Source organism: Crocodylus siamensis, chromosome 5, assembly GCF_052110815.1.
Source record: "Crocodylus siamensis isolate JL-2025a chromosome 5, ASM5211081v1, whole genome shotgun sequence".
NCBI lineage: Eukaryota > Metazoa > Chordata > Crocodylia > Crocodylidae > Crocodylus > Crocodylus siamensis.
The window spans coordinates 126,892,674-126,915,310 of NC_143399.1; the positions used below are offsets into that span (position 1 = coordinate 126,892,674).

General features: G+C 41.0%; 1 protein-coding gene across 1 annotated transcript in view; it reads left to right on the plus strand.

Annotated features, from left to right (window-relative positions):
* The window catches only part of TRANK1 (tetratricopeptide repeat and ankyrin repeat containing 1), a 76,280-nt gene that overhangs the window by 32,472 nt on the left and 21,171 nt on the right, over nt 1-22,637 (plus strand). The window contains exons 11-20 of the mRNA XM_090050282.1: nt 2,033-2,203; nt 5,089-5,250; nt 8,831-9,085; nt 10,684-10,860; nt 13,878-16,766; nt 17,369-17,568; nt 18,111-18,248; nt 18,936-19,076; nt 20,721-20,877; nt 21,709-21,797. Coding sequence (XP_089906408.1) covers nt 2,033-2,203; nt 5,089-5,250; nt 8,831-9,085; nt 10,684-10,860; nt 13,878-16,766; nt 17,369-17,568; nt 18,111-18,248; nt 18,936-19,076; nt 20,721-20,877; nt 21,709-21,797 — 4,379 coding nt within the window. The remainder of the gene's footprint in view (nt 1-2,032; nt 2,204-5,088; nt 5,251-8,830; nt 9,086-10,683; nt 10,861-13,877; nt 16,767-17,368; nt 17,569-18,110; nt 18,249-18,935; nt 19,077-20,720; nt 20,878-21,708; nt 21,798-22,637) is intronic.

Here is a 22,637-nt window from a genome sequence, read left to right on the forward strand (position 1 = left end):
TTCAGTGTTAAACACTATCAGGTTCTCGTCTGCCCATTTGCTGAGCTTGTCCAGGTCAGCCTGGATCACCCGCCTATCTTCTGGCGTGGATGCTTTGCCCCAAAGTTTGGTGTCATCGGCGAACTTGGCCAGTCCACTCCTGACTCCAATGTCCACATCATTAATGAAAATGTTGAACAGTATGGGTCCCAGGACAGAGTGTTGGGGGACCCCACTGGTCACAGGGCACCACGATGAGTGACTGCCATCAATTACAACCCTCTGGGTCCGACCACGGAGCCAATTTCCCAGCCAGCGACCATGGTGGAGCCAAGGCCACAGAGGTGATCATGGGATACCAGATTAAAAGCTTTTTTGAAGTCAAGATATATGACATCACTCTCTTCTCCCTTGTCCAGGTGATAGGTCACCTGGTCATAGAAGGAAATGAGATTGGTCAAGCAAGACCTACCTGCAACAAACCCGTGCTGGCTATCCCTTAGGATGTTAGCCTGGGCCAGTCCATCAAGGATGGCCTCCTTAATAAACTTTTCTAAGATCTTCCCCAGGATAGAAGTCAGGCTAATGGGCCTGTAGTTAGCCGGATCCACTCTCCTCCCTTTCTTGAAGATCGGCACCACATTGGCCTTCTTCCAGTCTTCGGGCACTATACTAGAGCACCAGGAGTTTTCAAAGATCCTTGATCTTATGCCTTGATGCTCTAGCAAGTAGGGACACAGTGGTAGGAGGAGGAGAAGAGACAGTGATAGGAGGTTCCTACCTTCTATCACTGTCTCTTATCTACCTCCTATCAGTGTCTTGGGAAAATGAAAAGGTCATGACTAATGCTTCTTTCACTTGCTTGCTTGGCTGATCTCCTGGCTGTTCGGTGGGTGTGGCTTAAAGCAGATGTTCCCCTGTCTTGAGGTAAAGGGAGTACATATCTTCTTGGGCATATCTACGTTAGATGCTAACTGTGCAGTAGCCTAATAATGCTGCATAGTAGCATGCCACTGCCCAAACAGAGCTAATACGCAACTGCACAGTATTATTAGGTAACTGCATAGCTTTGCTAAAAAGGCGTGCTCTGGTGCTACTGCACAGTAACTGTGGTTAGTCCACATTAATTTACTACTTGATTATATATGTACTAAATTTAATGCACAGTAACTACTGTGCATTAATGAATATGTTGCCTTCTAGTACACTAAAAATATTTTAGGCATGGTCTTGTTAAACTTATTAGATTTCCAAGTGTGATCTTAATTTCTCCCTGTTTGAGTCTCTGGAAAATCATTATTTTTGAATCCACCTTCATCATGGCCCTAAGACTAAGTTGCATAGAGCAGTGAGTGGGAGAGGACTCTCTAAACTATTGCACAAACTTTTTTTGGGAACTTGAAGTGTGGAATAGGGTTAGACTTGGATTCCTGGTCAACTTATTGTGGCGAGGCCTCAAAACCAAGTTGACGCTTTTGAGACTCTTTTGATTATTGTTTATTCTAAGATATGTATATTTTCTGTTGAAAGGAGCAAAAACAATATTGTATTTAGCAAAATGGTGATAAGTTTTATTGCAAGGCTTAATAATGCTTAGATGATCTTCTCTTCCTGATACGGAATGAAACTGGTGCTTTGCTCTGTTTTCATACTTAAGAATGTGGGATATTATGAAGAATCTGTCTTTATTGATCACCCCATAAAAGCCTTTTTTATGTAAGGCCCAACTTAATGGCTCAAGCACTGTGCTGGGACATAGGAGACCTAGGATTCAGTGTCTAGCTTGACCGCTGTCCCGCTGTATGTTCTTAGACCTTGTGCCTCAGTTTTCCTATCTGTAAAATGAGGGAAATGATGCTGTACTCTTACACATTATATGGAGATCTATGGATAAAAACCACTATATAGGAAACAGATAGTGGCAGGCATATGTAATATCGAGCTATTCATTTTTCTGTAATCAGCGTTTGAACTATGAAAATAACTCCCCTGCCCCCTCCGCATAAACAGAGGCCCATGCTTTCTCTCAGTTGCATTTCTTTTTATGGTTTAGGTCAAACAGATGATGTGCAGATGCTCCTAAATTATGGAGTGGATCCCACTATTGCAGATGGACTGTCAAGATGTGCTGTCGATATGCTGAAGAAAAATAAAAACTTCAAGGCTGTAGATATAATCAACAGTCACATAGCAAGACATCCTGCTTTCTCTACAGAATCACCAGGTATTACATAAGGCTGTTTTCATTCCCTGTTTTAAAATGGTGTTCTTTTATGAACCACAGAAGTTCTGTTTTTCATTGTGAGTGGTGATGAGTTTCATTTCTGTATCTCTCCTGTATCAGGTTTAAACTTCGTGCTCTTGTATTGAAGGACATTTGTAAAAAAAACTCCTACAGTGTTTCTAATATCACGTTGTGTCATTCCCCTTCAGTGATGCTGTACTAATCTCTTGTCATCTTCACCAAAAAAAAAAAAAAAAAAAGTATTTGTACCACCACTTGTTCCGTGTTCAACCTGAGTTATTTCCGCAGTCTGCGTCTTCCCACATTTCTTCCTTCTCTGGTGTTGCTTACTGTGTCTCATCACTTCTTGTCAAAAATAGACCATACTTCTGTAAATTTTACACACGTGTGTAATTTAAAGTGTCAATGTGACCACCCATATTGTTGGAAGAGGTACGTGCTTAAGTAGTTGCAAGAGCAGGTCCTTAGATTTGTAAGAATCTTTGCATTATGTCTTTCCATTTATTATTAGGCAGCCAGTATTCTTTTGGATGGTGTAATAATAACAATCCTATTTTATGTGGACCAGAAATTGCAGTGGAATGACAGTGTGCTAGTTAGTATGTAATGGTTTTGTAAAGCTGGGGCCTTTAGGGGATTTCTTCTGTGTACATTCAACTATGTTCATGTTGCCACTGCTGTGGCTGACTACTCCTCCCCCCCACCCCCGGTTAATGTTTAAAATGTACAGATGCCAGTACTATTAGGAACTGGCAGATTAAATTTCAGCTACTCTTCTCGGTGAAGAAAATTCATATCATTACTGTAGAAGCTTAGTAAAAATAGAAGCATGACCCCCTCCCCCCCAAAGCTTATGATCTACATTTGAAACCTTTCCATAATATTTTAATTATGAAGGACTCTGGAAATAATCAGATATTTTTTTCCATTCAGTTAAGGAAACCGTTTTGACCTGCCACCTTCACCTACCCAGTAGAAAGGAGGCACTTTGTTACTGGTATATCTTAATCCGTATAATAACTACTTATATTCATCTTTGTGTCTTGTTCTTCTCCCATAACACATTACAACTGGAACATCAGAAGAAATAAATAATAATAAAAAAGAAAATTATTATAACCTTGCTAATGTCGTTTGGCCAATTTTTTTTTTAAAAGGTGGCTACTTTGTGCTCCTCGGTTGAGATCTATTAGGGGTTCTGAAGTGAAGGTCTATGTTACAAAGGCCACATTATTTTTGTATCTTAAACTACAACCTACCACTAATTATGTCATCTAGAATATGTTGCTTACCAGTTAGAGCTCATCACTCTGTTCCTTTCCAATAGGAATAGAAAATATTTAGAAATAGGAACTTGTAGGATGCAGTATTTGGGGCCCATTGAACTAGCCTGCTCTAGTGTTTTAACCATTAAAAGGATCAAGATGCCCTGAGTTGATTCTTCCCAAATACCTTGGAATAACGTGCTGCTTTGCCTGCTTTTTAGGATAGAATGCATTGACCTATTTGTTTTCATGATCATGCAAAAATGATGGTTGTCACAAAACCATCTATCTACCCCTGAGGTCCCAAATTTTCCCCATGGAACTGCCACTTGCCCCAAGGAACAGATTGAGGTTGCCCCAAGATAGCTTCCTATTCTAGTACCTCAATTCCTTTGCCCTTATGCTGGATTCTGCAGTTGCAGTGAGGGACGTGTGGTGGACCCAAGTGAGTTATGGATTTTGGGTTATGGAAGCCATATGGGTCCCTCTCTCTATGGACAGAGTGAGCCTGGAATATAATTCCCCTAGAAACAACTCTTTCCACTGTCAATCAGGAGACAAACAACAAAAGGATTTATTACATGGGTTGGAAGAATTATGCAAACAAAATGGACCATGGGTTTGAAGACAGAAAAGTGTAACAAGTACAGATTTTTACCCTTCATCTAGCTGACATCCATAGTTTCTCTGTCCTCTTTTGTCCTTGGTCTGCAATGGGCCATAGGCCTGTGGCTTTGTAATGAAAAGATCAACTTGGAATCTCTTCTGCTGAGGCTCTACTGCGGTCCCAGTCCAGCTGATGATCATGTTATCAGCCAGCTGGCTCCAGGGCTGGTTCAAGCCCAGCTGTGGTCCCCATCCAGCCAACAATTATCTGATTGGTGGGCAGCACATACCTACTGAAGCCAGTTGGGGACCCGGTGCAATCCTAACCCTGCCATATGTTCAATTTGAAGCATGATGGAAACCAGCCACAAAAATTGTGTAATTTTTTTTGTGGATGGTTTCTCTCTTTATGGTGCCACTTTTCCTGAATGTGTGGTCGAGTGACTATTTAAGATGTGAATAACAGACTAATCACACCTGTAAGTGTAATATCTGTCAGGGGCCTTTGTGTATGTAGGATTAGAGAAATAGTTGCTGCTCTACTCCTGGAATATCCTTCAGGAATACATGAAAGAGATGACTACCTTCCTTGAGTTATCTCCAGTAATCTGACTTCTCTCTTGGCATCCTAAGGGACAAAGTAAATCATTTTATTTTCATCTCACTTCGATGTAGTTTAATGTCTTGAAAGCAGCAGGCAAACTTAAATCGGGGTTAGACTTTTCTGTTTAAGAGCATTTAGCTAAAATGGAAAGCACACTGTCTTCCAACATTATTTTAATATAATATTTTGTGAACTGGCAGATAACATATTTTTGTGTCTCTTCTTAAAAAACCCCACATGTACTTTTACCCAGGTTAGCACTCTCATAGCTATTAATAGGATATATTATATAATAATATCCATACATTCTTCTTCTCTAAGGAAACCAAGCCAAAATGTAACTAAAAAGAAACCAAGAACAGATTACCAACTTTGGTAATATTTTGCAGGGCAGAGTGAAAGCAAAACCTCCGCTGATAAAACAGATTGTCTTCAGGTTGCTTTTGAACAATTTCTGAAGTTCTGCAGTCCTGAAGACAAAGAGCAGCATAAAAATTTATTGCAGGAAAAAGCTGTTCAGAGCTTTCTGAAGAAACTGTCAACTGTAAAAGGTAAAATAAACAGTTTATCTCCCCCTCTCACAATTTCATATCTATGAGTCTTTTGTATTGGTGGGTAAAATGTAGGATTTTGCCCCCTGGTTTCTGTAACATGGGACAAAAATGTTTTGTACTTGTTATGTCTCGCCTTTTTAATGTTTCAAGAAAAATGCACAAGCTTCATTGGCACAAACAGCATAGATTATATTATAGTTATATTCTTTTGTTGCAGTTTTGCCTATAAAAGAGCAAGGCTATTATTGCTTTATGCTTCTGTGCTGGGTTTGGTTTGTTTTTAATGCTGGGAAAATGCTTCTGCCTACAAATAGAATTGCTATACAGTATTTTCAAATGTAATGACTAAAAACTTATTGACTCTCTTGTCTGTATCACAAGTATATTAATGTAACTATGACTCCAAATATTAGTGTATTTTTCTGACACCTTGTTACTAGTATAAATGCTATCCATCAAAGTTTTATTTGGCAGTTTTTTGAATATACCGAATACAGTGTGTTTGATTTTTTTCCACCCCCTATTATATTAAATATTTAACTTAAATAGGCCTTTCAGCTTTCCAAGATTTTATTTTTATTCTGCCAATTCTAGCATATAGACTTTAGGGAGATGTAGGCCTTGAATGCAAAGCTGCAGAAAGACTTCTTATCCTTGTGATAAGCAGCTTTTTCACAAGCAGGGGTTTCCTGTACTTAATGCTGTTTTGCTAGTGTTATTTCACTATAATGCTCGTTTCACATTGATACCTGATTCCACTTAGTGCTCAGTGAGTTTTCTTATAATGGTCATGGTGGCCATCTTGGTTTGTCAAAAACTTTCAATTTTGCTTAATGCTATTTCTGCTTAACGCTCAGTTTTTTGGGAACCAATTAAGAGCTGTAAACAGGAGTTGCCTGTATGCCTAAGGTGCATATCATGTGTTTTGTTCTTCACAGGCAACTTCAACAAGAAAGCAACATATGACTTTACATTTTATTTCAATGCTGGGTATATTGACTTAAGCATTAAAGTAGCATCTGCAAGTAGAAATAACTGCTTCTCAGCACTGCACTGCAACACTGGTTCTATAATATTAAGTAACTTCCTCCAGTTTGAACATTGAACAGCAATCATTTTCTGTTTCCAGTCATTTCTGTTATCAGGAAAACTTCTCAAATCAGAGAGAGAGAGAGAAAAAACAAATCCAATGAAATTTATGTATTTTTTTTTAAATAGTTTTATTGTATTTTTTTCTGGTCTTCCGCTTTCCCTTTTATTTTTGCTTCTTCCCCTTTACCTCCCTTTCTCCCCACCCCTTTCTACAGATGATGTAGTAGTGTGCTGGAAGTGTGCGAGGGAGGGATGTTCAGACTAAAAGAGAAACGTGGGGACATGAGTAGCACAACATTTCTGCTGATGTCTAACTGTAAACTCCTAAAATGTGTTGAAATATATTAATATGAACATGAAATCCTGTAAGGAAGTTTTGATTAAGAGGGCTGTGGTCAGAAAAGTTTAAGTATTGTTGCTCTGTTGTCTGTCACCTTTTAGCATTTACTCTCTTCTGTCACTCAGGCCTTCAGGGTACTGGTCCTTTCATTTTTATAGATACTGGATTATTATTTTTTTAATAGGGAATCTAGTTGATATCAATCTGGGATTGTGTTCTCTTTCAAATTCCAGAAATGGCCTGGAGTAATAAAGTTTGTGGATAGATTCAAGTCAGGCTTTTTTCTGAAAAGAGACTGCATGAATGTTGTCTTACACCCCCCACCCTCCAGTATATTGCAGGATATTAAGACTTCCATGACAAAAATAAGTATATATTTCTTTAATCTTTGGCTAGAATTGCAGAGCCAACACAGCTGAAAAAAAGGCTGAGATGTATTTTGCACCCATCTCTTTCATAAAGAAGTTCAGCTTTCAGAGACGGCTGCAGTGATGAGAAAAACAGTGGGTTGCTTGGATGAAATAGAGTAAATATTCTGCAGGCCAAATTCTATTTCTAGTGCTGGTGCCTAGGGTATAAAGCACACACCTAGGGGTTTTTGTGTTTTGCACCCCCCACACTTCACATCTGCTATTGAGCTTTCTGAGCTGGCAGTCAGTTAAAGTCCTATCTTTGCTTGTATAAACTCAGCAAATTTGATTTTGCGGTTTGAGAGATGACAAGCCTGGAATCATGTGCTACTATTTTGTTTGGAATTGCTCTTCAGGGGAAAACTATTAAAATACAAATCCCCAATTTGGGCTCTGGATGAGTAACTAGTACAGCTTGTTGACCAGATATGTGGAAAGAGTGATGGTTCCTACCCAGCTGAGAGCAGTGGGAAGTCAAGGCTATGCATGCTGCAGTGACTATTCCTGACTTGCCTACAGCGTGCACCTAATCACTGCTACCCATGGGGTTTGTGTAGTGTGACCTGCACTTCTAAGGTGTGCACACGCAGGCAGGTTGCACCCCCATTCTATCGTTTCAACAAGCCTGTACTAAAAAAAGTTGAATTGCTTTAGTACAGTCACACTTTCTTGTGGGAGAAGCTGGGAATCCAGTAGCAGAGAGAATGTCATAAGCACAGGGAGGTGATGATGCAGTTCCAGAGGAATGTAGCAGTTGAAGAAGCTGAGCAGTGAAAATAAGAAAATGTGGCTCTTTTATTCTTGTGAATTTTTAGTAATTTTGATATGGATCTCAGATTCTGCACTTGTGAGACCTGAGGTCCTTTAAGCAGCCTAGGGCATTCAGTAGCACCACGGGCTTGTCAGCAGTGCTTTACGAATGTGCTTCAACTCTTTAAGAGAATTTGTGTTCACTGTTTATATGAAGTATTCTCTGTTCCTCATCTCCCTTCTCCCAAAAGTGGGGGAACAGGGAAGTAAGTGAACAGGTATGTTAAGCCCTCTTGTTTTTTGTGAGAAGGTTTTGAATCTGATTGTAAATTGAGGACATTCCAGGGTTTTTGTTTAATTGGGGTTTTTTTTTTACCTTTTTTCAGCCTCCCTTAGCTGTTTGCCTAAAGACCATGAATGGGTGAATACATTCCTTGGTATAGTTTACCTTGATTTGATTATGTATACTAGTGTAATTGCATCAAGATCAGGAACAGACAGAGGATCAGGTGTCCCAGCACAGGTGGCTATGTATCACTGGCCTCATCACTACATAATAGCCTGTTTGCCATCATGGAATAAATACAGATTGATGGCACAAGCCAATGTAACTTACACCAGTATAGGTTTACTTTGATTCTTTTCAGGGAATCGGGTGTAATCCAGGAGGGAATTCTCCATCCGGTTGGGTGAAGTGACTCTAGTATAGAGCTTTGCATCATCTTAGTGCTACTTTTTTACAATGGTTTAATGCTGATTACAGCATTACAAATGTGTCATCTGTCCAGGTCCTAAGGTAGCATTGATTTCTTTTACCGATTTTTGTTTATATGCATGCTTTCTATGCTATTGGATGCAGAACACTAATGCTAACTTGAAGTTTATATATACTTTGAATGGTTAATAATTCTGGAATTGGTTTACACTGGTCAATATTATATTGATACCTTGATTTTTATTTTGGTTTTCCTTTGCTTCCTTGTAGAAATTCCTGAAGACATGGTTTGTGACATCCACCATGCTTGTGCTACCAACTTCATAAAGCTCTTGTTAGAAAAGCAAATGTGGCATGAAGTTTTGCTATTGCTAACAGGGAAAGCCAATGGGAAAATGTCCCCAGGAGGTGGACTCATCAAAAATTGTGATCTTTCCGACATCGACATTGGCAGCATTATCAAACAGCTTGACAGAGCGGATAAGCGACGAGTACATCTCATAAGATGCCTGATAGAAAGAGGAGGTGAAAACTCACAGATATTAAACTGTCTTAGATGTAAAACTTTGGCTTGTTGACAGTACAAATACTACGTTGATTCTCATGCCCTTGTATGAATGCAATAGCTGTATATAAAAGGCTTGATTCTAGAGCATAATGTTTGTGTCAAAATAGATAGAGCTTGCCTGTAGGGTAAGCTAATATTCAGCATGAGTAGGGGAGCAGAATCTCCAGTGAAATGGCTTTGTGGAGGAAATAGCAAAATGCTGTTTTCACTTGGATAAGGAGAGCTGTGAAAAGCTTATGTATGTTGTTCTAAATGTAAATGGGCACAATTAGCCTCATTTAGGATGCCCATGGATTATTTCATGAAGGTTTTCCATTGCTTTATATAGGGTGATAGGTGATTACCAGTAAACATGAAAACAAGGTCTCTTCTCCAAGAAGCTGTCAGGATCAGTAGATAAAATAGGGTGGAATAGTGCCTTGTGGGTCCCCCGGTGGAGTGGAGGGACCATTGCCATTTGTGATTCCAAAGTGGGGAATAACTGGGGAGTGACTGGTAAGGCTGTAGTAGTGCAGACAAGGACTTGGGCGTTATGGTGGACCATGAGCTGAATATCAGCCAACAGTGTGCTCTTATTGCAAAAGAAAAAGATAAGCCACCAGCATACTGGGTTGTATTGACAAGAGTGTCTCTTCCAAATCAAGAAAAATGATTTTTCCACTCTATCCAGCACTGGTGAGGCCTCACCTAGAGTACTGTGTCCGCTTTTGGCCCCATGCTTCAAGAAAAATATGCATAGATTGCAAAGAGTCCAGCAGTGGGCATCAGAATAATTAGAGGTCTGGGAAGCAAGACTTGAGGAGAGGCTGAACAAGCTAGGATTCTTTAGTCTGGAGAAGAGAAGACTGAAAGAGAATTTTTAATAACAGTCTTTGAATACCTGGAGGGCAATTGAAGAGAGGATGGAGATGGCCTTTGCTGTGTAGTCTCAGCTACAAGTAAATGGAAATATGCTGGTTTAACTGTAGTTTCATGCAAGTCAGAAGCACAGAAGAAGTTCCATTCTTTTTATTATTTTTAATGCTCTACTCCTGCACTTTTTTTGATGGGGGAAAGTTGAAAGAATTGTTGGGCTTCAGATTATCTAAGGAAAAATCTTTTCTTTTATTTTCCCCCCTTGATACAGTTTCAAAGAGAGGTTGATATGCAGTTACTACCATTACCTTAATAATATTCAGAGATGGATGCATATAATGAAACTAAACCTATGCTTTTTAACTATTAACCACTCGGTATCTGAAGCTGATGTCCTTTCCTTTTTGCAGCCTTTATAATTATGGTGACCATACTACTTTTAAGGAAGTCGGTGGCACTGCTGCGGGCAGCAGCACTCTACAATGATGCCCACCCACCTGCTTGCCTGGTGCACCATGCCACTCCACCTCCTTGCCAAACAATGCCTCATGCCCCTCTGTTTTAATTTTTACTAATTGGCTGGGACTGGCTTACGAAACCCAGGACTGTCTTGGCCAAAGTGGGACATATGCATACCCTGTTTATAGTATATAGACCTATGTGTCTGATTTAACATAAATATTCTTTTCTGTTTCACCAGCTTCACCTGAGGGGCTTGGAACCATCCAGGAAAAACCACTGACAATGTGCTTGAAAAATGCTGATTTTGAATTGGCTTATTTGGTTCTGAGCAGTGGCGCAGATTCTCAGAGTGTTTCCATTGCAGAAGGTGATACTCCTTTACATGCTGCAATCTCCATCTGTTTAGACAAAAAAGGTAAGACTTCTAATGTCCATGAGACCATTGACTTTGGGAAGAAGCTGTAGTCCTACCTGTATATCTGAAAAATAAGCCACTAAATAGGAACCAATAAAACGTTAGGAATAGGAGGAGGAAAAGAAATGTTAAAAACTGGAGCATGGCTTCTGACTTTGGGGAAAATGTTAGGGCTAACGTTGAAGTATTTTTACTGGATTTTTTTCTCCCTCCAAACCTTTACCTTGTAAGAACATAAATGCCATACTGAGTCAGTGCATTCAGCCTTGTATCCTCTACCCACTAGCTGACAGGTGTGGATGCTTTATAGGGAGAGCATTGGAGTGGATAGATCTAGAGTGATCGATCCCCTGTTAATTACTTTCCATGAGATCCACTGTTATTGTTTTAGAGATGCCGAAAGAAACTAGGGCTGTCAAACTTAAAAAATGTTATTGTGATTAGTTGCGCAATTAAAAAAAATTAGTAGCAATTACTTACAATTTTAATTGCACAGCGAAAAATTCAAAATTATGCAGGTACTGTGTATGGCTGGGGGTGAATTTTTATGGTGTTGTGAGCTGTGTGTGTGGGGAGGGTTTGGAGCCAAGGGAGGGGAGTTGCCTGCAGGGGAGTCTGGACCCCGGGGAGGGGGATCCCCCACATGCCCTGGTAGGATGCCCAGTCTAAATGGGGTCTCCACAAAGCTGCCCCAGGCCTGGGGCATGCCCCCCGCCTGAACATGGCCCCAGCAGTGGTGGGCTCACTCTGCCTTTTGTCCCACGAGTGGCGGCTACGGACAGCCTGGGCAAGGGACAGCTGCTGCAGCTGGAGCTCACACTTCCCCGCTTATTTGTCCCAGGAGGTCTCACCCTGTCCCAGGGCCAACAATGCCAGGCAGCACTGCCGCAGCCCAATGCTGCCTTCCCCAAACCTCCTGCACTGCCAGCCCAGCTGCTTGGGGCCCTAGATGGGGGTTGTGGGTGCATGGGTATGCCCCCTCTTCCTGTTGCAGCTGCTTGGAGTCCACGTCCTGCCGAGACCCGCCTGGAGCCGCTATTGCGAGGCTGTCTGGTACCCTTGGGCCCCATGGCTTGGGCTCAGGGCCGGTCAGGACCACCTGGGAGCTCCAGCATGAGTGCCTCTGGGCCTGTGGGTCCCCATGCATCGCTAGTCCAGGCCCCTGGGGAGTGGAGGCAATGGTGGCCCTGAGCCCTCGTGGAGGCAGCTGCTTCTGGTGGGTGGGGGAAGGATTCCTGTGGAGCCATCTCCTGTGCCTCCAGCCCCAGCCTAGTACTACCGGAGCTCAAGCCACTCCCAGCGCCACCACTGCCGCAGTGCCGGCCAGAGCTGCTGTTCTCTGTATGCCTCCCGGGCTCCTGCCAGGACCTGCATGAAGCCATTGGACCTGCTGGGTCTCAGCAGGAGCCCAGGTGGCACGGAAGAGAGTGCCAGCTCTGTCCGGCTTAGCAATGGTGGTGGCACTGGGAGTGGCTTGGGCTCTGGCAGCAATGGGCTGGGGCTGGGTGTGTGGTGCAGCATAGGGTGGGGGCTGTGGGAGGTGGCTTCACAGGAATCCTGCCCCTGCCCGCTGGCAGCAGCTACCTCCACTGGGGGCAGGGCACAGGGCTGTGCGGGGCCCTGACTGGGGGATGCGCAGGGGCCTGTGGACTTGGAGGTGGTTCTTGCTGGAGCTCCCAGACAATCCCAACCCATCTCAAGCTCGAGTGGTGGGGCCCAAGAGTGCCAGACTAGCCCAGCCACAGCTCAGTGCCACTGTCCCTGAACCCCCAGTGTTGCTTAGGGCCTTGGGTGAGTCTTGTGGGCGTACCTCCCTCTTACCCCCTTTCTGCTGCAGCTTACCGGAGCTCCTCTTTGCTGCCACCGCTGCCCAACTGGGCGGCCTGGAGGCATTGGTGACAGCAGCAGGGCAGAGCAGCCCAGGTGCAGGCTCAAAACCATGTGTGAAATTAGCGCATGAAAAAAATAAATGAGTTAAAAAAATTAATGCATTAATTGGTTCTTGCCTTAATTGCACACATTAACTGCAATTTAATTGACAGTCCTAAAAGAAACCTCTTCAATAGTTCTGTTCGACAGCTATTAATAGATCTGTTCATGAATTAGTGTAGTCCTTTTATGAACCTGGCTACACTACCTGCCTCTGCCACCTCCTGTGGTAATGAATTCCACAAGTTAACTATGTGTTGCATAAAAAAGCAAGGTCCCTTCTAGCTCTACTTTTCTTAGGATCCTAAGTATAGTGTTAGTAACTTCAACAGGAGCTTTGCCTGAGCGAGGGCAAAAGAAAAACAGGGTTTTGCTTCAGCTGGCCTTAGTATGAGGTAAAGAACAGTGGTAAACTTCTATTTATTAAAGGCTTTTCAGTTGTTTGGCTTTTTTTTAAAATCAGGTGGAAATTTTTAATTTAATCAGTTTAAATGTAATGCTGAGCCAGTTGTTTACAATTTACAGAAATAAATATGTGTATGCTCAGCTGACTATCTGTTACACCTGCTCAGAAAGACAAGTAAGTAACTTTTTCTGCTGAAGATAAGGATGGCTGAGGAGGTATCACCTTTGTAAATATGAATGAAATTGCTCCAGTGTAATAGTGACCAAAATCTATCAACATTAAACCTCTGGCTGGTGATGTGATTTTTGGTCAGTATGTAGTTGAAAGGCATCTGCAAAAAATCACACTAGTGTTTTTATTGGCTATTGTGTAAGGAAAATGTTAATTGAGGAAGCACAAAGACTCGTGCCTTATTTTCCGCAAAAGTTGGGAGAAGGAAACACCTGGGTTGTAGTTGTGGTGGCTGAATGTAACAAGCAGCATACTGCCTCTGTTCTGTCTTGTCTTTTTTCTGTTTAAAGAGTAAACATCACTTGCTTGGCCTATCAAGCACTGCATTGAATGCGTTTTTAAAGTTACTTATGTTTGGTTAATAGTAGCACAGAGATTGGAAATATAACTGTTTCTGACTCTTGGGAGAATGTGAATTAAAGTTGGTGATTTTGGTGTCTATTTTTTTCAGATGAGATTGGTTTATGCTTCCTCAACTATCTACTAGACTGCTACGGTTCAGATCCATCCACTTTTCCACACCTTAATCCAAACATCCAAGACAAAGATGGAAATACAGTGATGCATATTATTTTTCAGAAAGTTTTGACAAAGCAGGTTAAGAAAATAATAGCTTTGTTAGCAAAGTTTGATATCAATTTGAACTTAAAAAATAAATTAGGAAAAAATGCAAGGCACAGAATAAAAAAAACTAACCCCATGCTATGTGCCTGGAATACAGCTTTATTGGAGAAGAAAAGGCATCGACAAGACACAGGAGGGCAACCAGCTAAAATGCCTAAACCCAATCCTGTCTATAATACATCACAGTCAAAAAACACAGCACATTCTTTATCTGCATCTTCAAGAGCATCGTCACCTAGCATCAACTCATGTGATGGTTTAGAAAAAACAACTTCAAGTACTAATGGTTGTGAAGAGATAGGTGGTACTCAGCTAAAGCAAGAAACTGGAGTAACTAAGCTCTTAACTGTAAGAGATCATCTAGGGCAAGCAATCTCAGATTTAATACAGAAACTTGAATTGGGTGACACCCCAGCCCAGGAAAATTCTCAAATAAAGCCATCTTCCATACTAACTGCTGAAGGGAAAAACATTGAGCCCCCACAAATCTGTGGAAGTGAGAGACTATCTCAGTATGAAGGAGAAAGTGTTCACTTGGATGAAGAAGGTACAGAGAAGGAGCACGATAAATCTGCTTTACAACTGCTTCCTGGAGAAGAACAAGAAATAACAGAAGATAATGGGCAGATCCAGGACATTGAGATGTACATTCAGGACTTTGATAATATGACCTGGGAAATAGAGTGTACTTCTGAAATGCTGAAGATGTTAGGCAGCAAAGCTGTACCTCCTTATTTGAAAAAGAAAATTATAATGGTAATTCAGCAGCTTGGAAATGGAGAATGGACGCAGAGCCTTCAAAAGCCACTAAAACATTTGCAAGCCGATATTCGGCTTTATGAAGCAAAGCTGAACAAGGGGGCAAGGATCCTATGGGAACTTGCAATAGACTTTTCTCCCCGTTGCAGTGAAGTTCCAGAAAAGATTATAGAAATGGAACAGTCAAAACATCCTCTAGAGGAATCTGGGAGAATTTACACTGAAATCATAAGGATATGGGACATTGTTCTTGATCATTGCAAACTTGACCATGCTATAAAAACAATATGTATTGCATACAATCGTGGCTTGTCTTGCATCTTGAGGAAGAAGCTCAAGGGTATAAGTAAATCCCAGCAGTCCTCTAACATGAAAGCACAAAAGCGGTTTCCTCGTTGTTATGTTGAAGACACTGAGGCAGAAAAATCAAAAGACCCTGTCATACCTGAATATTTCCCTCCAGCCAGCGCAGTGGAAACAGAATACAATATAATGAAATTTCACAGCTTCAGTACTAACATGGCCCTTAATATCTTAAATGATATGAATTCTGCTGTTGAATACCCTTTCAGAGTCGGTGAGTTGGAGTATGCAGTGATTGACCTCAATCCCAAACCTATGGAACCAATAATCTTAATTGGACGGAGCGGAACAGGAAAGACTACTTGTTGCTTATACAGGCTTTGGAAGAAATTTCATTCTTATTGGGAAAGAGCTTCTATAGCAGAAGCCCCTCTGTTGGTTAGACAAAAGTGGCAGAGGCGAAAGTTTGAATCTGAAGAAGAAAACATGGGAGAGGAAGATGAGGATGAGGAGGAAGACCGAGAAGTAGATGATGACTCTGAGTCAGTTGAGATGAAAACTGTGGAGAGCCTAGCTGATGAACAAGACAATGAAGACAGTCATTATTCTACAGAGAGCAATTGTGAAGTGGAGGAAGAACAAGGCATTGAAGAATTAGACAAACTCGAACACTTGCATCAGATTTTTGTTACAAAAAATCATGTTCTTTGCCAAGAAGTTCAGAGGAACTTTGTTGAACTTAGTAAATCTTCCAAAGTAACTATTCATTTCAAGCCACCTGAGCCAAGTACTTACAAGCTACAAGAGCTTAAAGATGAAAATTTTCCACTATTTGTTACTTCAAAGCAATTGTTGTTGTTACTGGATGCATCCATGCCTAACCCATTTTTTCTTAGGAATGAGGATGGAAGTCTGAAAAGAACAATTGTTGGCTGGTCCACTCAGGAAGATTTAATCATACCAAATTGGCAAGAGGAAGATGAAGATGGTCATGTTGAAGGAGAATATGTTGAGGATGAAAAGGGTGTGGAAACTCAAACAAGAGAAAAAGATCCTCGAGTCTTTGTGACTTACGATGTGTTTGCTAATGAAATATGGCCAAAAATGGTTAAAGGCAAAACTTCCTATAATCCTGCCTTGGTGTGGAAAGAAATAAAATCTTTTTTGAAAGGGTCTTTTGAAGCACTAAGTTGCTCTCAAGGTAAACTTACTGAAGAAGAATATAAAAAGCTGGGGCGGAAGAGGGCCCCAAACTTCAAGGAAGACCGGAGTGAAATCTATCATCTCTTTTGTCTTTACCAGCAAATAAGATCGCAGAGAGGTTACTTTGATGAAGAAGATGTCCTGTATAATTTATCTCAAAGACTTTCTAAGCTTGAGGAGCTACCGTGGTCCATCCATGAGCTTTATGGTGATGAAATTCAGGACTTCACTCAAGCCGAGCTAGCAGTGTTAATGAAATGCACAAACAACCCTAATGCAATGTTCCTGACTGGTGACACAGCACAGAGCATAATGAAAGGAGTTTCTTTCCGTTTTAGTGACCTGAGGTCGCTGTTTCACTATGCCAGCAAGAACTTGGTGGACATGAGACAGTGTGTAAGAAAACCAAAAAGGATATATCAGTTGTATCAGAACTACAGATCTCATTCAGGTAGAGTACCAAAATGTATTTTAAGGCCACTTCAAAAGTGGCTTAGTGATTTAGATGCTTGGGTGCCCAATATGAGACACATATTTTAAAGGACCCTGATTTTCAGAAGCCAGATACTCGTATCTTCTGAAAACTAGACCTTTTCAGGTGCCTTGGGTTGGGCATCCTCTACGAAAATCTTGTCGTCATTGAATATTTTGCTTTGACTTAGAATGACTCCTTTTTTTTTTCTCTCTCTTTTTTAAAAAAAGGGGGATTTATGCCTGAAACTTGTTCCTTCATCAACTTCCCTGAAATTCTGTATTCTAAGGAACAGTGATCCTGCTTCTGTTTTTGCTTTTTGTTTTATTTGTTCTTGGCCTTCACTCTTGATGGAGAAAGCAGTTTTTTAAGTCTTTGTAACCTACATTCTAATATCTGCTGGCCTAGTAGTCGGAGGTGCTCCAAATGACGTCTAAAGTATCCTAAAATACATTTATAAGGCTGCCTTCACCCCCTAATGGTAACTTTTTGCCAGGCATTTTTTGATTCAGCAGCTTGAACAATTTTTAAAATATTTTTGTGTGTGATCGATTTGTAAAGCATGTTCTTATTCCTTGCAGGAATTCTGCGTCTGGCCTCTGGGGTGGTTGACTTGCTTCAGTACTATTTCCCAGAATCTTTTGATCGTCTTCCTAGGGACTCTGGCCTCTTTGATGGTCCTAAGCCTACTGTCTTAGAGTCTTGCAGTGTTAGCGACCTGGCAATCTTACTGAGAGGCAACAAAAGGAAAACTCAACCAATTGAATTTGGAGCCCATCAGGTTTGCTTTTTCTAGGTATATTAGACTGGGGGGTGTCTCCTGGAAATACCATGCTTCATAGATAGTTTTAGGTTTGTAGCTGAGTGTATCACCCCTGACTGACTGCAGCTTTCTTCTGTTGTTTTTTATGGCCCCGGGTAAGTCTTACTATACAAACTAAAAATCTTTCTTATTTATGCCTCCAAGCCTTTTAAAAAACATGGCATTTTTTACTCCTTTCTTGCCATTTTAGTCTTATTTCTTGATTCTGACTCACTCTTCTGTTCCACCAATCCTTTCTCTTACCATTTTGTGGCACACTACTGTTGTGTTGCTTTTAATAGTCAGAAGCCAGGTTAGCAAGCTGTTTTCTGGAATGGGATGAAATAGCCATGGAGCTAGCCTAGTTTAATCTGCATTTAAAATCTACTATGGCCTGCTTCTTAAGTAACATTTGTGTTGAGATATCTAACTTGTATGTTTTCCCCGTGCAGGAATATTTTGTCTCTTTTTAATATTGAAAGTCTCATGTTCTTTTACCAGTGCATTTTATGTTATGGCAGGTAATATTGGTGGTAAATGAAATGGCAAAGGAGAAGATTCCAGAGGAACTTGGTTTGGCTCTTGTGCTAACAGTTTATGAAGCAAAGGGGTTGGAATTTGATGATGTCCTCCTTTACAACTTTTTCACTGATTCGGAGGTACTGTTTTGCTCAGTCTTTTTTTATACGATTTCTATCTTTAATTTTTGGTCTAATATTGGACTGACTGACCGTTCAGCTGAGGAAAGATATATTGTTCCTTATGGAAACAATCATTTCTACTGCCAAGTGAGACTCAAGACTTGCTGGCTAGTGCAGTCATCCAGTGTTTCCTTGCTGCTCCTGAGTGGTGTAGTGCATGCTTTATTTTTCTCGCTTTTAATTTTTGCATACAATATGAGCTGTAATGAACCAGTATCATAGGCTAGAACCTGATACATTGTAGATTTACACTTTGAATAGTAGGTCTGCCAATATACATTGGTCTGGGAGAACTTTCCTCCTCTCATTTTTTTTTTTTTCCAACTGTTGTAAATCAGGAGTCATTCCATTGACTTAAGCAGTAAATAATGAAGTTGACTCATACTCCTCATCTTTGGCATCCATAAGTCAAATTCTGCATTTCCTCTAACAAAGGGAGCAGCTATTTGTTGTTGTTGCTTTTTTTTCATCCTGGCTCTCATCCTAAATCTCATCCCAAGGGGAACTTGCAGAATTTGGAACTTGAGAGTAGCTTCCAAGTGGTGTGTAGGAAGAGAAGTTACTTCATTTGTGTACATACAAGTATATGGGCGCTGATTAAGAAGGTGATAGAGCTAACTTCAATTATTTGTTTTTCAAAATTAGGCTTACAAAGAGTGGAAAATCATTTCTTCTTTTACTCCTCCTCCTGTACCAGAAGAAAGCAAGCCAGTGATTGAAACAACATTAGAGCAAAATGCTGCTACTCAAAATGGGCCTCTTTCATTTAATGCAGAAATGTACAAGGTGATATATTTTGATTCTTCAATAATGCATCTGTTAGAGATAGGAAATGCACAGGAAGATTTAAATGATAAATCTGGAAGATTTAAATGATCCAGGCTGATCTGGACGGGCTCAGCAAATGGGCGGAGGAGAACCTGATGGTGTTTAACACTGAAAAATGCAAGGTTCTCCACCTTGGGAGGAAAAACCTGCAGCTTCCTTATAGGCTCGGCAGTGCTACGTTGGTTAGCACTACAGAAGAAAGAGACTTGGGGGTCATCATTGACCACAAGATGAACAGGAGCCTGCAATGCGATGCTGTGGCTAGTAAAGCGATCAAAACGCTGGCTTGCATCCATAGATGCTTCTCAAGGAAATTCCGGGATGTCATTCCCCCCTTGTACTCAGCCTTGGTGAGGCCGCAGCTGGAGTACTGTGTCCAGTTTTGAGCTCCAAAATTCAAAAAGGATGTGGAGAAGCTTGAGAGAGTCCAGAGAAGAGCCACGCGCATGATCAGAGGTCAGGAAAACAGATCTTACGATGACAGGCTGAGAGCCATGGGACTCTTTAGCCTGGAAAAGCGTAGGCTCGGGGTGATCTGATGGCCACCTATAAGTTTATCAGAGGTGACCACCAGGATCTGGGGGAACGTTTGTTCACCAGAGCGCCCCAAGGGATGACGAGGTGGAACGGTCACAAACTCCTGCAAGACCGTTTCAGGCTGGACATAAGGAAGAATTTCTTTACTGTCCGAGCCCCCAAGGTCTGGAACAGCCTGCCATCGGAGGTGGTTCAAGCACCTACATTGAACACCTTCAAGAGCAAATTGGATGCTTGTCTTGCTGGGATTGTATGACCCCAGTTGACTTCCTGTCCTTCAGGCGAGGGGCTGGACTCCATCTTCCAAGGTCCCTTCCAGCCCTAATGTCTATGAACAGTTTGAAAGTTCAAGAAGGTTGCTAGTAAAATCTAAGTGAGCATCCTAATAAATTGCATTTCTAGTCAAGATCGTAGTATTTCATATTTTCATACAAAAATCCCAAAGTTTGCCATTAAGGTGCCTCCCCCCGCCCTTCCCGGTATTAATTTTCATTTGTATATAGAATTTAGTTTTGCTTTGACTTAAGGAGGGTTGGGGGGTTGTTGGTTTTTTGTGTGAACTTATTATGCATGGACTGGTAGAGTTCATATATAGTGATCTCATGTTTATCATTTAAAAACTAATTAATACCAAGGTACCGATTTGCCATGATACTATTCCAGGTAGCTTCACTAAAACCAATGAAGTTGCTTGCATGTATGATTTGGCATAATGTAGCTTGGGCTTTTGTAGCACTGGTTATTCTAGAAGTTATGGAAGACATGTTTGATTTGCATTGTGAATGTGTATGCAGAAAAGTGTTAACATTTAAATGGTTATACACATTATTGGGTGACTGCTTTGCAGTAGCAGTAATTGGACATACATTTCAATATGTGATTGCACGTTTCTTGTGTTTTACATACCCAACTGTCAATTTTTATAGTAGCAAAATATTTAGTCAGTTATCTTAAGATGCTGTGCCTAATTGACTTAAATGTGCCCATCAGATTTCTGTTTACAGTGAAGTCGTAGCATTTCTAGATTATATCACTTATTGTATTGTCTTAATCACTGTGCTCCAGATGCTTAATGGAGAATTGAAACAGTTGTATACTGCCATTACAAGAGCCAGGGTCAATTTGTGGATCTTCGATGAAAACCGAGATAAACGGGATCCAGCTTTTAAGTATTTCATCAGAAGAGAATTTGTTCAGGTTGTCAAAACAGATGAAAACAAAGGTAAAGCTTTTCTCAAAACATTCTACAAAAAACCCCTCAAGGCAAGACGAGTCACTCTGTGTTTTACTATAGTTCATTTTAAATGAGGTAACCCTTCCTTCTTTTGTTCCCTACAGATGTCCCTTTCTTTTGGTTTGCTTGCTTTTAAATAATATGAAAAAAGTGGTTGGCTTTAGGTGTTGCCTCAAATGATGTGCATTAAAAATGAAGTCCTTAGCTGGTTTCACTCAGTTGTTATACCTATGAACTTCTGCTGATTCCAGTGGCAGTTTTGCGTGTTGTTATTTTTTAAGTCAGACATAGCATATATATTATGAAGGAACAGTGAAGTTGCTCTTATCTTTGTAGCAAGTATAGTTTTTAAAGGCCTTCTGAAACCAAACAAATCATCAGCATTAAATGCTAATAAAATGGTGGAAAATCTCATCCACCCCTTGTGCCCATGCCAGTTGATAGTATCAAATCAGGGCAACTTGGTATATGAGAGAAGTATAATGATTACTTTTGAAATACATTAAATACTTCCTCTTATACCACAACACTAACTCAAAAATTATTCTTCCTTAAGATTTGGCTGACCCTTAAGATCTTACCTGCTCTTGACATTTCCATAGATGGAGATGCTACAACCGCTCTAGATAGCCTGTTCCAGTGCTTGACCACCCTCATAATCAGAAAATTCTTCCTAATCTCCAACCTAAATTTAATCTACTGCAGCTCGAGGCCATTGCTCCTAGTCCTGTCCCCTCTGGCAACAGAATAATCTCTCTCTGTCCTCTTTATAATTGTCCTTCAGGTATTTGAAAATATCCTTCTTCTCCCTTTTTCTAGATTTAGATGATAGCATGTTTGTTAAAACTTCAACTCCAGAAGAATGGATTGCACAAGGAGAATATTATGCCAAGCATCAGTGCTGGAAGGTAAAAACATGTGTTTGTCTCATGTGATGTCAGGTATTTTTCTGTATGGAGATCCTGTTCTCTCTGTAAAATCACTTGGTTCTGTTTACAGTAACAAATATATGAATGAATTAGTACTTAGGATCTTGATCCATGTAGAATTTTATTTCCTTACACGGTCTTCTAGGTCAGAGTGTCAAGGTTCTGGAAGCAGAACGCTTTGGATGATGAGCCTAGAACCTCCTAAGGTCTCTGTGTACAGTAGTTTTTACTTGTCTTTGGTATTGCACAATTAACTGGTTAATTGCACAATTACCTTGATTCCAGCTATACATCCAAAGTACTTATCCTGGCATATAAAGCTCCAACCAGCTATAAAGTTAGAGCTTGAGATGTGTACTAACTTTATAGCATTTGCTAGCAAGCTTTCATTTGCATGTCTAGCAGGATCTCCCCTGTGGTTGGGAGCCCTGTCAGCTAACAGGGCTCCCAGCTGCATGGGCGCACCATACCTGTGGCTAGGAGTCCCTCAACTGAGAGGGACTTTCAGCCCCAGCAGCTGCTGATTTATGGATCAGGTGAGGGAGTTCCCAGCCACAGGACCTTGCTTCTTACATGGGCAGGAGCAGCCCAGGATTGGGCCCCCCACTTCCACCAGCAACAATAAAGCATGATGGGCTCTAATGCGTATTCCAACAATTGCACCTGCAGCCATGCACATGTAGCATGGCAGCAGGTGCAATTGTGTAGATCATGTGTTGGATCCCATTTCACCTTTTACCTGCACGTGTAGAGGGGGCCTAATTATTTTTCTTTCTACCAATTGTATCCTGAGACCAAAGGGGTTTAATGCAGTAAGAA